This window comes from Ciconia boyciana, chromosome 1, assembly GCF_034638445.1.
Source record: "Ciconia boyciana chromosome 1, ASM3463844v1, whole genome shotgun sequence".
Lineage (NCBI taxonomy): Eukaryota > Metazoa > Chordata > Aves > Ciconiiformes > Ciconiidae > Ciconia > Ciconia boyciana.
The window spans coordinates 204779141-204796109 of record NC_132934.1 but is presented as its reverse complement, the minus strand read 5'-3'; the positions used below and the strand labels follow the sequence as shown (position 1 = coordinate 204796109).

General features: G+C 40.5%; 1 protein-coding gene across 1 annotated transcript; it reads left to right on the top strand.

Annotated features, from left to right (window-relative positions):
• Positions 1-301: 301 nt before the first annotated feature.
• Positions 302-11030, top strand: BIRC2 (baculoviral IAP repeat containing 2). Its single transcript, XM_072850647.1, has 9 exons — positions 302-485; positions 2277-4367; positions 4485-4584; positions 5718-5796; positions 6392-6440; positions 7474-7716; positions 8904-9158; positions 9301-9342; positions 10184-11030. Exons 2-9 carry the CDS (start codon positions 3494-3496, stop codon positions 10375-10377), a joined length of 1836 nt encoding a protein of 611 aa, XP_072706748.1. The 5' UTR covers positions 302-485; positions 2277-3493; the 3' UTR covers positions 10378-11030.
• The last annotated feature ends 5939 nt before the right edge of the window (positions 11031-16969 follow it).

Sequence of the window (16969 nt, the reverse complement as noted above, 5' to 3'; positions counted from 1 at the left end):
GTCCCTGCTGACGCCGGCGGGGCCGGGGCCTCCCGCTGCCCTCAGTGCAGCTACTTGAACGAGCGAGAGGGCGGCGAGGCCGTACGGAGGAGCTGGCTGGCCGCAGCCCCCAGGACTGAGGGACACGGGCAGCCCAAGGGGACGCTCCTCCCGCCGGCGACCGCCACACGAAGGCGCTCGCTAGGGAGGGGGCCGGGAGGGACAACCCCACAGGCCGCCTGCTCCCCCCGGCCCGGCGGGAGAGACCGAGGGAGAGGAGGGACCGAAGGAGGGCCGGCCCCGCCCGCCGCCCGCCCTCCTCGTCAGCCGCGCATGCGCCCGGCGGCCGCCGGGGCTTTCCCGGCGCGGCGCCTCCACTCGGAGTTTCCTGGGCAGGGGCGGTGCCGGGCAGGGGCACCGCTCCCCCCCCGCCCTCTCGCCAGGCACCGTATATAGGCTGGGGCGCGCCCCAGGCCACCCGCTGCGGGGGGCTCGACCGGTAAACCGTGAGTATGGGGGAGGGGCCGGGGCCGGGGCCGGGGCCGGGGCCGGGCCGCGGCCTGGTGGGGCCCTGCCGGGGCCCTGCCGGTAGTGCGCTGCTGCGGCTGCTGCTGCTGTGCGGGCCGCGTCGGGTCTCCGCGCCCGGATGAGGGGCGGCGGGTGAGGGTGCGTCGTGTCAGGAGGCGGCTGCGCCTGTCACCAGCGTCTGTCACCAGCCTCGCGGCGCCGCCAGTGGCCGCTGGGCTCGGCCGGCGGCGGGGGAGACCCGGGCCGCACTGAGGGGCCTGCTCTGCCCCAGGCCGTGGTCTCCGGCGCTGGAGGGGGAGCGTGGCAGCCCTGCTGGATGGCCGCTCAGGGAGCGGGGCTTGGGCCCTGCAGGAGGCCCGGGACGGCTCCCGGCAACCCGCGGTCGCGGCTGCAGCGTGAGGGTGGAGGAGTGGCGAGCGAGGCCCTGCTGTGCCGGGGAGGGGCGGCGGGGGCTGGCAAGGGGGGGCCTGGGGCTGTCGCTGGGGGTGTGCGACCGCGCACAAGCCGCGCCAGGTGGATTTCGGTGCTCAAGACCTGTACACTTAGCGGAGGGTGCTTAGAAGGTAAACTTGTTTTGCCTGGCTTACAACACAAGAGCAGAAGAATATTAAATTGAGTTTTGAGGTTGCTGTGCTTTAAATGTCATTACTCTGGGCTTAAATAACTTCTTAGTGTCGCTGCAGGATAATGGAAGAAAAAATGCATGAGATTCAGAGCAGCTGGGTGACTCTGGAAATCAAGGATCCTCAGGGCTATAGTGGAGGATAATATTAGAAGAAGAGCGTTTGGTAGAGAGTGACTGCAGGATCTCAAGTTTAAGTGATCCTAAATGTTTTAGGATTATCAGGATCTCAGTTTGTCTGATATTTCAGGCATTTACTCTGAGGTATCTGACTTTTCTCCAGTACGGAAACTGGCTTAACTTCTTGGACTAGCATTGTTCATGTATGTTGACAGCTTAGCCTCACCATCTGTGTTAAAAGAGTGGATTGGTGTAAGGCATTTGTAACTCGTATCCTCAGTGACTAAGAAGCTAGTGGTAATAATAGTGTGACCATATTAAGAACAAATCTACTAAGAGCTGCTGAGTTAAGTAGGAAGTGCTCTGCTGTTTTCCAGTAGGTGATTTCTCTAGGGCTGTGTCATCGTGACAAGCATATCTGTTTTGAGTCTTTCCTGGAAAAACTTTTTAGGAACTGATACTGTAGAACAGAGTGCTATATATGTATATATAAATAAATATAAAATTATATATTTAAAAACTTTTGAATTTTATCTTTGCTCTTACCTGAAGTTTTTGGTGAAGTTCAGTTTTGCTGATGTCCTATGTCAAGTATCATTGGATTTACCTAAATAAGAAATTCCAGTACTCTTAATTTAAGTCAGTGTAATAAAACTGGCTCTTTATTGTTTGAGAATCTGCAGGCTTAAGCCAATTTAAATGGATTTAACTTCTTTAGTACCAGATCTTACCTTTAGTTATACAGCTTGTGATCAAGCAGCCTGATTGTGATCAAGCATTGGCCAAAAAAGTTGTGCTTGTGGATTAAACAGTTTTGCATGTGTGTCAGTAACAGGGAAATTGAGTGTATACATACTGTCACATGGAGTGGATTTTAAAGTTGACTCCCTGAAACTTTCTAGCTAACATTACAAAAAAGCTTATGTTGAGATTTTAGTGTTTCAATTTGTGTAGCTTCTGTTTATATAGACATTACATGCACCTCATTTTGTATATTTTGAAACACTCCTCTCTTTCTTCCTTACAGGTTTTGTTCCGCCCGAAAGAATTAAATGATTGAAACTATAGATACTTACAGTTTCTTCTTGCAAACAGTCAGTATCAATATGGAGGCGTAGGCACCTTAGAAGGGACTTCAGTCTGAACTCTGGGAGGTAGTTCTGTGCACAAATAAAGAAACTAAGGCTTCAAAATTTTTTTTAATCTGAGGATTCTGTTTGCTTCTGTATGACATAAACATGGCATACGGAAAAAACTTAATTCAACAGTATAAAGCATTAGAATGTCCCAACACAAGGCAATTCATTTATGTTAAATTTGATAACTCTATACTTGTAACTAAGGCACCAGGTTAAAACTGAAATACTCTGTTCAGTCTGTGCTGACAATGTTATAGACAGAAAAGGCTGGGGCTATTCCAGGCTTGTTAATTAAGACAGTTCATCCTTGTCAGAGACAGTGTATAGGATTTGTTTATCTCATAGCTGAATATTTGATATATGTGAAGTTGAGTACAAACTGACTTCTTTAGTCTTAACAATTATTACAACAATATGCAGAAGCTGACAGTTTTTTTGGAAGTCTAGTAGTAGCAAATATGCCAGATCAGTTCAGTAATGTCAGTTCAGGGGCCCTTTTTTCATATGCCTTTTGAGCTTGATAAACCATTATTTTCAGCCTCCTAATGAGGTTTACAAACTAAAATCTTTACATGTGTATAAGCTGCATATTCATCAGCTGTCTAGGGTGAAATAGTTCTTAAATCACTTAACATATGTTCTGGTTAAAAATGATGTTGTTTTAGTTGCCCCCCATTTTAGTTTCTTTATTGACAAAGGATTTTGATAAACCCATTTGAGGTTTTTTCCCTCTGGATCCCACCTCCACTAGCCTGACAAATTGATACTGCTCTCCCAGATATACAGTACAAGGAAAGCATGTGATGCCTATATAATTCAAGGGAAAGTCCTTTTTGATGTGCTTTCTTCAATTGTCAAAATGGGATGGGGCAGCTTTTGCACTGAAAGTAGTTGTGTAAACTAAAGTACAAGAACTTCCCAAATGTTTAAAGGCTGTCAATCAGGAGGCTAATTCTATTCACATACACTTGCAAGGTTGCACATTAAAGTGTTTTGTTTTCAGGTTCTCACTTTTGTACAGGCAGGGGTTATTCTGAATTGCCTTTAATGCACACAACTACCTCCCAGAGGAAGACTTGTCCCATTCTTCCAAAAATAGTCCATTATGAACATAATGGAAAATAGCCCTTTCTTGGCTAGCATCATGAAGCAGAGTGCTTTGTGTGGTGAACTGAAGTATGACTTATCCTGTGAACTCTACAGAATGTCGACATTTTCTGCTTTCCCTGTTAATGTGCCAGTGTCGGAACGAAGTCTTGCCCGGGCTGGGTTTTATTACACCGGTGTGCAAGATAAAGTGAAGTGCTTCAGTTGTGGCTTAACATTGGACAACTGGCAACCAGGAGATAATGCTATGGAAAAACATAAACAGCTGCATCCCAGCTGCAGTTTTGTTCAAAACATGCTTTCAGTTAACAACCTTGGACTGTCCTCTCGTTCTGCCTTTTTGTCTTCGGCCGCAAACAGTCTCTCACCATCTCTACATTCCATAACACTTTCTCCAAGTTTAGAACAAGTTGGATATTTCAGTGGCTCTTTTTCCAGTTTTCCTCAAGACCCAGTAACTACTAGGGCGGTTGAAGACCTTTCATTCTTGAGACCTAAACTTCACAATCCTTCTATGAGTACAGAAGATGCTAGACTACGCACTTTTCACTCATGGCCACTGATGTTTCTCTCGCCCACTGATCTGGCAAAGGCTGGACTTTATTACTTGGGGACAGCAGACAAAGTTGCTTGTTTCACCTGTGGTGGTCAGCTGAGTAACTGGGAACCAAAAGATAATGCTATGTCAGAGCATCGGAGACACTTTCCTAACTGCCCTTTCGTTGAAAACCTTACCCGAGATCAGACAGGTTTCAATGTTTCAAATGTGAGCATGCAAACCCATGAAGCACGTGTTAAAACATTCATAAATTGGCCAGCTAGAATTCCAGTTCAGCCTGAACAGCTTGCAGATGCTGGCTTTTACTATGTAGGTAAGAAAAACTGATGTCTCTGGTTTTATTCATATTGCTATGTCAGCATTTAAATTAAAGTAAATTGTGTGAATGTTCGCTAGATATTTTACCTTGATTTTTTTTTTTTTTTTAAAGGCCGCAACGATGATGTCAAGTGTTTTTGCTGTGATGGTGGGTTAAGGTGCTGGGAATCTGGAGATGATCCATGGATTGAGCATGCAAAGTGGTTTCCAAGGTAACTTGCAAAAACTTTATCATATATTTATTCACATCCTTACTGCTCAAATACTTTTAATTTTGGCAGATGTGTACTGCACTTAATAGTTAATTAAAACATTTCTTCATTAAGCATGATATTTAATGCTTTCCACTTCATAATTAAAAGCTGCATGCATCCCCAAATCACTATTAGTAAGTGAGGCTGCATTGTTAATGAGCATACTTATCCAAGAGAAGCAGTCAGAAAGCAGACTGAGGAGTGCAACAGCTGCTAAGAAATGAAGTAGAAGGAACATCTGACTCCTTTGGTCTAGTTCTGTGCCCATGCTGAATGTTCTTGAACCAGTTTTTCAGCAGGTGCAGTTTCATTTCTTAGGTGTGGAAAGGCTTGTGAAGAAGGTTTTGGCAGTTGTTTAACATGTCTCTATTGGGAAAATGACAGAAATAACTTTTTAATATGTCCCCCATAATTAAATGGCAATTGCATACTTAATTGCTATCTGTGCCTGTGGAAATCTCTACCTATATTAATGACGGAAATAGCTGCACTTAATTTCAGGAAAGCTAATAATAATTCTTCACATCGTAGATCTCCAACTAGTCTTTCACAGGCAGTTTACCAGCTACTGTTGGACTACGCGATGTACGTAGAGTTAAATGACACCTTTTGTTTCCTTCTGTGTTATGCCTGTCACTAAATGTACTTAAGAGATACAACTCTGCATTAGTAAAGCAGATAAGGCTTTGATAGTGGTGTTAAATTTTGTTAACTTCTTTTGAATGATTTGAGTAGGAGATAAGAATGGTGAGATGCAAGATAGAAACAGTTTATCACTGCACTTTGTACTGATGCTGACACAGTATCATTTCTCATGACATGCCATTTTGATTAGAAGTGGTAGCAGACCATAAAGCTCTACTGCATTTATATACCTAAGCCCACTGACTGCTGAACGTCATGGAAAAGCTTTATCAAAGTGTCACCAGCCTCTAGGCTGTATCAAGCTTCCAATTAAGAGAACTCTTTCCCTGCTGAAGGAAGAGAAACATGTATTTAAGTTATGCTGTGTTATTGTAAACTGTTTTATTCTTCTGTATTTTTTTCTTTGTAGGAAAGTATAATTTAGTACACTTTTGTCAATGTTTCAGGTGTGAGTATCTGCTTCGTGTAAAAGGAGGAGAGTTTGTAAGTCAAATTCAGGCCAGGTTCCCCCATCTTCTTGAACAGGTAAACTTTACTGTTCTGTAACTTTGTTTTTCCCTTGCTGAAGAGTGCTACATTCTTTTTGGGAGTTTGGTCCATTTCTGCCTTATTTCTGCATATATTTCTACTAGGTTTCTAACATGATAAATGCTTTTCATGAGCACAAAAATGAAACCAGTGCTGAACCATGGCTAATGGACTTGGACTAGTAGAGTTTAACCTGTACAAATTACTTATGGAAAGTGTTATGAGGCAGTGAGCTCCTTTGTGTCAGGAGAGGGAAATTCTGATTATGTAAGTTTCAGTGAATAACTCAGATCAGTAATTGTTACTTCAGAAATCAGTCATAGAAATAATTCAGGCTGTCCATCCATAATGCTTCTAGCAAGAGTAAGCCAAACTTCTCTTCATGGAAGTTGTCAGCACTAACTTTATATTGGTTATATAGTTGCACAAATTTGCAGACTTGTGTAACTGCATGTAAAATACTTAATGGGTACCATTCAGATAAAAAGCTTAGCATGGTTGATGACGGAAGAATGTATTGGAAAAGCAATACAAAGCAATGTATTGGAAAAGCAATACTTTGATACTAATGTAGTTCCGTTGTGTTCCACAGCTCTTGTCAACCTCTGATACGCCTGTAGATGAAAACATTGATCCCCCAAGTATGTATATTAAAGCACGTTTTTGAACTTCCTCAGCACTTTGCAAACTTAATGATTGGCTATTCAAAGCTAACTTGCTTAACGATTCTTATAATATTGCTGTTTCCAAGAAAATCTAAGGGTTTAATTAATGATAAAAGTTAGGTAGCTTCAATGTTATATGGATGAACTTCAAGGAAGCACCTTTAAGAGATCTCATCTTTCATTTTCCTTATTTTTATACTAGCAGGTCATACTAAGATTTTTGGTTTTGAATGCTTGGCATCTGCTGTATTTGTGGTTTTTAGTTTCACGGTTGGATTAAACAAAACAAGTAAATTTGGCACTTGTTAACTTGACCTATGGTATCAAACTTGGTGGAACAGTTGCTAGTGGGTGTCATGACTATGCAATTATGCAACTCCATTTTCAGGCATGAAGCTAGGTAAATCCTCTGAGTTGAGGAGCAGTGGTCAAGGAGAGGGTAAGACAAGCTGACAAAGTGAAGTCTTTCTGAGCTGGACTCTAGTTTATGGTGGAAATAAACTCCTCCCAGAGGGTGAGTGGGTTATGCTATCATAGTCCCTGATGGTTGAGGACAGTGAGTCAGAATCCCACGTGTCTGGTGCTTAGTAAATTGAACGGAAAATACTGATCAAGAGCTGGAGTAGAGTAATTGTTTGTACTATAAACTCTGAATTTTGACACCCTGCCCCTCAATACATTTTTAAAGGCTGAAGTTAGAAATCACTAAGTATAAAAAAAGCTGCTAAGACATAATGGAATTCTCTGTGGTTTTTCTGGATTATCCTAGATTTTAGTGAAGGCCTGACATGGATTGAAGTTTATCATGGATTCAATCCAATTGAATCCAAGTAACTGGCTTCCATTTTTAAAACTAACTGCTTAAAGTCTGTTTAACCATTGAAACATTTTAATGCTAGGTATTCATGTATATATGCATGTGTGTAGGTAATATCGATGTGTCTGACTTCTGGGTTGTATAGGTATTTTATTATTTATATTATACATGGTGATTTTCTTCTTTGATTAGTTATTCATTTTGAACCTGGAGAGAGCCATTCAGAAGATGTAATCATGATGAACACACCTGTGGTTAAAGCTGCCTTAGAGATGGGATTCAGTAGAAGACTAATAAAGCAAACAGTGCAAAGTAAAATCTTGGCCACTGGAGAAAACTACAAGACTGTTAATGATCTTGTGTCTGATCTGCTCACTGCTGAAGATGAGAAGAGGGAAGAAGAGAAAGAGAGACAATTTGAAGAAGTGGCATCAGGTACGCATAAGGCATGAATAAAAGTGAAAGCAGAAGTGGTTTGTATTATGTATAGTTTTTATAATTGTTTTTATTCACTAAGTGATTTTAGGATAAGCTTCTGTAAAAGCATCGTCAGAGTATGTGTATGGAACTAGCAGTCTAGGATACATTTCGTTTCAGGAGGATGGTTCATACAGGTGCCAAGAGTTCAAAATTATCTGATTTGTCTCCACAGGAACAAAGCCATATTTTTTTAAATTTGTGTGCCTTTATATTGCTGTTAATAAAATAAATGGAATGAAAATACTTTACTTGGCACACTCTACTAATTTTTTTCCAAATTTGTCTGCCCTTTAAGCTACTTGAATCAGTGAGCCACCATATTCACCTCCTAGAAGAGGCCATAAACTCTTACAAATTTAGATTCTGTAAGATGGCCAAAGGTCTGCTTTTCTGTGTCTGACTCAACCATGTAGGTCAGCTATTTAACAGTGTTTATTTGATGTGTCTTTAACATTTCCTATTGTTTTAATACCATATCAGTTTTGAAGCCTAAAAAAATCCTACTATTTTTGAGTCTGTGAAGCAGTAGTGAAAATTTTCAGTTATAAATTGGATTAAGACTGCTTCTTTCCTCCTTGCATGTTCTATCAAAAAAGCATAGATGGATTCAGCCATTAAATCTTAATGGAAATGATTTTTTTGTTGTTGTTTGTGATAGACTAAAAAAAATCTCCCGAGTCTGGTTGTGCTGTACTTCTAGTTTTATTGCACATAATTCTGTTGGACACCTCTTAGAAAAGCTTGATTCTATGTACATCTCAGACATGATTTTGACTGCCACTGACTAAAGTTGACCTGTCGGTTGTCGGTGAGTTAGCGTTGGTGTTATGCGGAGGTGTTGGTTTTTCTTTGCAATTCTGCAGAGAACGTAAGTCTTGCTAGTGTGAAGTTAGACAAGATCCCCTCAGATAATTTAACGTAGAGATGGGAGCAGGAGGTTTCATTGGTGAAAAGGCTTGTATGTGGTTTTCTTAAGTCTGTTCTTATGTGAATACCACTAAAACTTACTGAGGTCTTTATTAATGATGTGTAGCAAGTGAACATTTCAAGTAGAGTTTAAAGAATGTATCGATTATTGTTAAGCAGAAAGCAACTTGGAGTAGTGTATTCCTAACAAACATCTAATCCCCTTTGCGTTCCAGATGACTTGTCCTTAATCCGGAAGAATCGAATGGCTTTATTCCAGCGTTTAACATGTGTACTTCCAATCCTTGGGAGTTTACTATCAGCTAAAGTGATAACGGAACTTGAGCATGATGTTATTAAGCAAAAGACTCAGACAGCACTGCAAGCAAGGGAGCTGATAGATACAGTTTTAGTGAAAGGAAATGAAGCAGCCAGCATATTCAGAAACTGTCTACGAGATTGTGACCCTGTACTGTACAAAGATTTATTTGGTATGTCTCCTTTTTTTTTAAAGGATGTAAGTTTATAGAATTCTAATTAGTGCTGTCATAGCAACCTACAATAAAAAAATCAGATGCTGTTTGACTATAGAGTAGTCAAATGACTAAGATTTTTTTTTTCCTCTTATTTTAGTGGACAAAAACATGAAGTATGTTCCCACAGAAGATGTTTCAGGTATCTTAAAACTCTTTCTTGCTTTAAAGGGTATTGTGGGACAAATAGCTAACATCATAAAAAAGAAAATTACTTTGGTTAAGAATTAGGTTTTATGCTTTACCCTCTCCCTAATTTTGCTTTGGTAAGATGGATTTAGCTGAAAGTTAAGTGCATGCGCAGACTTGCAAGCAAGTCTGTCTGCTAAGAGCTATATCCTGTGCCTTGCACGTGCTTTTGCACCAAAGGAGGTAGAGCTTTCTGGAGCTCAACAATTCAAGCATGTGCTGGACTTGATCCTGGTACAAGCTCTTGTTCAGGCATTTGGCAAAGACTGGACAGTGAATAGTAGGGTTAGCATTTCACAGCAGATATCATCCTCTCTGATTTCCAAAGTGGATTATAGGTGTCCTAAGATCTAGATTGACTAACAGCTGGGTAGGTAAAACCTTGTCAGACATGGGACTGAGTTTGCTCTGGTTCTTAGTCCTGTAGTTTAATATGTTAATAGACTGCAGAAAAGTATACAAGCCTGAATATAGCTCACTTCCACCAGTCAGGCTGTGCCTCTGTGCTTCTAATAACCAAGCATTTGTTAAAATGTAAATGTTGGTTGGTCTCAAGAACTACAGTTGGCCTCCAATCCCTGAGCTGTTTCTCTGACAAAAGTGGAAAGTACATAGTTCCTTGCATGTCACTTTATGAGCTGTGGAAAATGTACTTATTTTCTCACTGCTATCTATATTTAGTGAATAAGATGCAATCATGGTAGGGAAATAAAGGGTGAAATGGAACATGGCTGTATTCTAATTAGAGTGCACATATATTCAGGCTTCTTAAAAAGTTAAATAATTTTTTTCAGGTTTACCTATGGAAGAACAATTAAGAAGATTGCAAGAAGAAAGAACATGTAAAGTTTGCATGGACAAAGAAGTTTCTATTGTTTTTATTCCGTGTGGTCACTTAGTGGTATGCAAAGAATGTGCACCATCCCTTAGAAAATGCCCTATTTGCAGGGGGACAATAAAGGGTACCGTTCGTACATTTCTTTCGTAAGGAGGGAAACTTGCACAATGTCTTTGTTCTTGTAATCCTCCAACTGCTGAAGCTTAAGCCAGCAGTGTTTTAAGAATGGAAAATTGTGGTAGAGAAGATGATTAATCAACTACCTAACACCGTCATGTAATGGTAAATTGTATCATCATTATGAATATGCTAGGTCTTCCTTGCCAAAGACTATTTCTGTTCACAAAATGAACTCACTACTAAGGTGAGGTTTTTGTAGCTTTCCTTTCTGAGTAAGGAAAGCAGTTTCACCAGTATGCCCTTATGTCAGTCTGAATAAAAAATTTTCTGACTGGGTTCCTAAAATGGAGCTTGGCATAACTCTTCTCATGAGTTTCCTCCATGTGGATGTGAGGAAATATATTAAGATTGCTGTTTATTAATAATTAATATTAATTAACTTCAGCTACTCTTTTGGTTCTGTTTTGGCTTTCTTGTGGACTTGAGGAGAAAAGAGGCTAACTGTTGCAGGAACAGTAGGACTTCGAGTTTTGTTCATGTCTAGATATTTGTGTAATGTGTATTAATAGTTTATATGAAGACTGAATTAAAATATTTCTACTTCTCAAATGAGTGTTTGCTTACTCTGTTCCCATGGTTGGCTTTTCTTTGTAGGCTGCAGTGACTAGAATGCTGTCTTTTCCTAACAAAAGTTTGGTGGTGTTTGTTTGCCTGCAAAAGTACAATAAAACTTAATTCTATGTGTCTTTCATTTTTGAACAGGAAAGTGAACTTCTGTGCTGCTTGGTGATTCCCTCTGGTAAAGTGAGGGATTCAGATTTTTATCCTTATTTAGAAAGAAACAAATACCCCCCCCCCCCCCCCCCCCAAAAAAAAAAAAAAAAAAAAAAAACCAACCCCTAACAGCATCTTCCTTCCATCTTGATTTTTCAAAAAAATAGAAATCCTGGCCAGGAATGGTCCTCATGACCTTAGAGATGAGGCAGAGGGTAGCTGTACAGCAACATAGCCTTTACGCTTGGGATTAAAAGGTAAAAGCTACTTTTCTGTGATTGGAACTTTATAGTGATTGTGCAATTAAACAGTAGGATCTTCCAGTCCCCTCTGAAGTCTTGGGTCTTGTTTTGTAAGCTGGTAGTCCAGGGACTCCTATTTCCTTACTGGTTGACTCTTTACCCTTTTCAGCTTTGTATCCCTAGACTTGCATAGCAGATACCTACAGAGGGAAAGTGCACATAGGTATTTCTCAAACAGTGGGAGAATACTGCCAGGATAATGGCATTGGATCCTGCAGTGGTGATGTCAGTTGTCTTCAGTCATATATCAATGCCGAAGTGTGGACCTCTCAGTTTCAGGATGCCAATGTTTGCAAGTTGTGTGTGTGTAACTGGCTTTCATCACCTGATGTATAGCTAAAAGCCATACATGGGTTAATCTCTTCTAAAAAGAGAGCACCCCATATGTATGAAAGTAGTAAAGTGTATATATTAAAAAAAACTTGTGTGGGCTATGTAACTTGTGACTCATTATAGTGACTTACCCTGCGTAATGGTTGCATAGTGTTTAGAGCAAGGCTTGTATTAAGTGGGGGAAATGTTTGTCACTAACAAATTTCCATTCATACTTACAGATGCTGTATGTTTGGCATTTGTATACATGTTTCCTGTTGTACATCTGAGTTGTAATTTTAAAAAGTCCCCTTCTAAGTCTGTGAAAGAAACCTCTGGGTCTCCTGCTATAATCACCTGCCATCTTGGGAAATCTGTCCACTGAGTTTGGAATTTAGACTGTGTGTGGAGTTAGTGGTATGTTATATTTCTAGCATAATTGCAGCCACAGCATTGAATCAAAGTTTTGGCTAGCTAAAAAGGGCCAAAACATGTACTTTTATTTGTTAATTATGTGGTTGAGGCTGATTCATTAGCAGATTCAGCATGTTTCCATCCGTGGTACTGATCACTAAATTTATTGAGGACAATTGTGCAAAGGAAGATACAAATACATTCTAGTTATCATCTATTTGTCTTTGCCCTGTATCTCCAAGCAGTACCTCCTGGGTGAGAGTCCCTTTCAAAATAATACTGGAGATACTAATTTTGAAGAAGTCTTGCTTTGCTCTCTGGGGGGTTAGGGGAGGGGTGTAAGAGTCTGGCCTGGTTTGTCTTTAAACATTTTTAGTGTGAATTCAGCAACACTGATGTCTGGTTTCATCCATTCTTCCATAATTTCTGCAACAGTGTTTAATGCAGGCACCATAGTTATTTTAATGCTTTGGCATACATTCCTTGCAGTACATAGGATTCTTTTAATTGTAGATTGGCTTGCTGTAATTCTTTTAAATGCAGGCTTTTGTCTAACTTGTATGGAGGGAGGACGGGTACATATCCTCCCTTTAATTTTGATGTTAAAAATGTAAATGTTTCAAACCTAGCATGTAGTTTTAAACAGGTTTGATTAACATACTTTTGTTTTTCTGGTTTTGAAATGTTTCTGAAGGCTCTTTTGTCTTGTGTACCAACTTAAAAAGTTGTCAAAGATTATGAAAACTTGTTACGGAGTAAAGCGCATGACTTGAAATTTGATGTTCAGACCCAGAAATTAGTAGTATTAGAACCAAGTATACTTTCTACAGATCGAGATGAGTCTGCAGGGGGAGCTGGAGAGATCAGGCTCACCTAAAGAGTGCATTGTTAGTATGTAAGCCCTATTTCTGAACAGGAAAGAGGATAGGGAAGAACATAGTAGCAGGCAGACTTTTTAAGCAATGCATTTTTCTTTAGAACCATATGGGGTCAGAGTTTTTCCAACATTGCTGTTACTACATATACATCAGATGACAGGATATATAGAGGGCTTTAAAACTGAGGGATTCAGGTGTTCAATGTCATTTGTGATGCCTGAGTGTATCTCGGGACCTGCAACATACCTGTCAGCCCTGGTTTGGTGAGTGTTTTGAATATTCTGGGCAGCTTCAAACAGCACTGGCTGCCTGCATCTAGGCACCTGAACCACTTTCTGAAAAGTGGAAGAACTTGATCTAGAAACTACCGGGTAAAATTCTTTGACTTCGTTTTGGCAGGAAGGCTAATCTAGGTTGTGGCTTTCCACTACTCCCCACTATAATGATTGTGGCTGCCCTGATCTATAATGCTGTACATGTGAGCAGTTACACTCTCCTCAGTACTATTCCAAGAAAGCTATAATAAAACTAGTTGTCTGTAGCATATTGCAAACAGAACCCTAGCAAAATGTTAAACTGTGGAGGAGACTGACTGCATAGTGTTATGTTTGGAGAGGATCAAGTGACTTCTGTTACTTGTGAACCAGCTGACCACATTCACACTTTGTTCTGTGTCCCCTTCCTTCTTTGAAAGCATTTTCCAGAGCTTTGGCTGGGTTAAACAGCCATCAACAGCCCCCCTGGCCCCCAGCTTCCTGTGCAGCTCTGCTGATCAAGCAGCTGAAGTTCTCAGACATCAGGGTTCCAGGTCCGTAGCTTGTCTTGAGCCGGTAGAGTGTGTTTGCATGGCTTAGGGGGTGTAGAAGGTAGGAACTTTGGTATCATTGGGGTTCAGTGGTCAGACTGGCTGTAAGATGAGGACAGATGGCAATATTCTCAGCTTCTATAAATGAGCAGTTTCTTTACTTGAATGAAAGTTACCATATCTGCAAAGGATCTAGCCTGGAGCAGTTGCAGTTTCTGATACTGGCCCGAGATACTGCAAGATACAGTGGTGTTCTGAGAGGCAGCTATATGTTTTGTGAAGCAAGTGCCATGAAGCTTCACTTTAATTATTTAGCAGTTTCCTGCATGGGGTTTTTTAATGTTCTTTTTTTAACTGAATGCATATCTTTCTCTTGTTTGCTTCTGAGCATTGACCAGGAAGCCCAGCGCTCTTCAAATTGCAGACAGCATGCAGTCCTAGCATCCGTGAGTGATGAGACTGCCACCAGTCGTTATAACAGAGCACTGCTCTTATATGCTGAAATGAATGGCTGTATATGAAATATCTAGGAACTCTGTTAGCATGATATAAAAGGAAAATCTTTATATTACTGCTTTTTGTGACTGAGAGAGTTAGTGGTTGTTTGGTAACTATAGTGCCATGCTCTCAGCACTTGGTTCTTTGCTATATTCCTCACAAGACATTAGAAGAAGACAAGCATGTGACATTGTAAACAGTGTATTCATCTGCCTTTAATTCTGCATTGTGGCAATTGTACTGTAGTGAGGCTGGGGTATGCAGTATTGTGTTTAATGTTGCAGATGGACTGAACTTGCAAATTCAGTTTTCTTGCTGTTAGTTATTCCTGAAGGGACCCGCCTCAGGTATATGAATTCAGGCAGGAGATGTATTGTGGACACAAAAAGGTATTCTCTGTTCTGTTGAACTACTTAACATGCAATTGTTGTCACTCTTGCTCTGGAGGTTACTAGCACAGGGAGTAAACTTCCTGAGACAATACTAAGTCACCAGTCCTTTGTTTCTGTTTTTAATTGAGTGTGTGATCACAACTGTTGCTGATGCTCCAGCCCAGCTTCCTCACTGATGGCTGCTGCCACGGGACCCTTCAAGCCTGAGTCTGGGATATTGCATACATCCTGTGCAAGGAAGAGCAGAACTCCAAACAGCAGATCCTGCTGTGCTAGTTTCAAAAAATAAACAGGTGAGTTATGGTTTTCTCTTTGAAGAGATCAAAATATGCTGGAACATTGCAGGAAACTGCACGATAAGGAACGTCCTAGCAGTGGCCTTCACATTTAGCTTTGGCCTGGTGAATTTTTGTTAGGGAAAAGCTGGAGAACTTGCCAAAGATTTCTAAGCTCATGTGTTAGAGGGTGTAGACTTGGTCAGAACAAAGATCCCTCTCTTGGATCCATATAGCTTGACTTACTGATGCTCTAGTCTTTTGGCAGACAGAAAAGTTAAATACTCAGTACTTAAGGAGTATAGGATTAGTTAGGGTTGTGATTTGCCCAATGGAAGAGAGCTTCAATTCTAATGGAAGAATAAAGTCTTTAGAAAAGATTAAGTCATATATGCAACAATCTAAAGAAGAAAGCACCCTGTTTATACAGACACTCATTGCTTTCTTTATGAACCCTGTCAAGGAAACTGAGTTACATAGTTTTTCTTCTAACACCTTAGAAGCACCCATCACCTCAGTGCTGGCCAGGTGCAACACCTTGGTTTCCAAACTGCTTTAAACTTGATGTGGAGAAGGTCAGAACAAACAATAGACAAACTCAAAAGTTTGAGTATCAGAGTGAGAATGTATTTCCTCTTGATATTCTAAAAGGACACTTAAGAGCCTCCAGAACTTGGAGTCCCTTTTATTTTTTCAGTTTTCAGAGTTCCTGAATTGGATGTTTTGAAGTATAGGGATGATCTGACACTGAGGGATAAAATTAATCACTGATCTAGTCTTCAAAGTAGTGTGTTTATAGCAAAGGAAACACTAAATTCTAATGCAAGCTAAAGCTTAGACACTGCAGGAACAAAACCAGGAATTGGCAGTCCCTGTGTCTATGCTGTTTGTGAGAACTGTCAAATGTAGATTCCTAAACTTGTTTAAGTTTTCCCTGTTTTTTAAGACTGCTATTTGGTCATACACCAATCAATCAGGACTCCTTCAGTGTTGTCTAGAGAACAGGTTTACATTCTGCATAGGTCCATTCTCATTCCATCTGCTTCCATATCACAGCTAAATTCTTAACCTCTTGAGTTATCTAGGCAATTTTCAGTCTCTGATGCCGTTCCACTTTGCTTTTGGCAATATTGTAATTTTGTTGCTTATATCTTTTGCAATAAAGCATGTTAAGAATGCTATGTATGTCTTCAGGGCAAAAATAGAGTGGCATAAGTACATAAGAGCTTTAAAAGTCTAAACAAAAAGGAAAGGTATGAAAGATTTTCAAAGGGATAATGTTCAAGTTACTGAATATTATCACAGTAACATGATCTTGTTTTAATAGTTTTTTTAAAATAAAAAACCAAATACAGCACTGCAGCATTTCTGGATTGCTCTGAAGCCTTTGATACAGGGCCCCATCAAAACAATTAAGCTGGAAGGGCTATGATTTGGTACTAGAACATACGCTAAAGCAGAGTTGCATAAAATGGAAAGACCTGTGGGAGGAGGGCAGAATGCTGCAGTCCTGAGATGTGGTCATATGGTTGATCTTGATGGGTTTGAAGGGCAAAAATGACATTCATGATATCTGACCTAAGGTAGCTATAGCCACTGGATGAATTCCCAAGCCTGTAGTATTAAGTGAAATGAATTTTAATATGAAGCACAAACCCATGAATTTTAAGGATTAAAAATGAGTATAGGGGTTGTGTGAAAGAGCTGTAATAATCAGTTGAATGCTGGTGATAGGCTTAAAACATGGTTCTGTAAATGCAGTTCTGTGATGTGTCACCAGAGGGGTTCCTTATCAAGACAGAGCTATGAACTGCATTGCTCAGCCACCAGTGCTAGTAAGAAAACAGATATGCAGTCCTGTTGAGAGGATGAACTATAAACAGTTGAATCATCTTTATGGTATTAATGAACTCAGTTAAGGAACAGCTGAAAGACTGATTGTAGCATAAGTATACCTAGAGAAGGGGAAGGA

Bases quoted from the DNA above. Each gene is read 5' to 3' on its own strand.
- BIRC2 (XM_072850647.1), top strand. From the start codon at position 3,494: ATGAACATAATGGAAAATAGCCCTTTCTTGGCTAGCATCATGAAGCAG. The intron at 4,585-5,717 runs GTAACTTGCAAA...TCAATGTTTCAG, and splicing joins CATGCAAAGTGGTTTCCAAG to GTGTGAGTATCTGCTTCGTG. The intron at 6,441-7,473 runs GTATGTATATTA...TTCTTTGATTAG, and splicing joins TGAAAACATTGATCCCCCAA to TTATTCATTTTGAACCTGGA.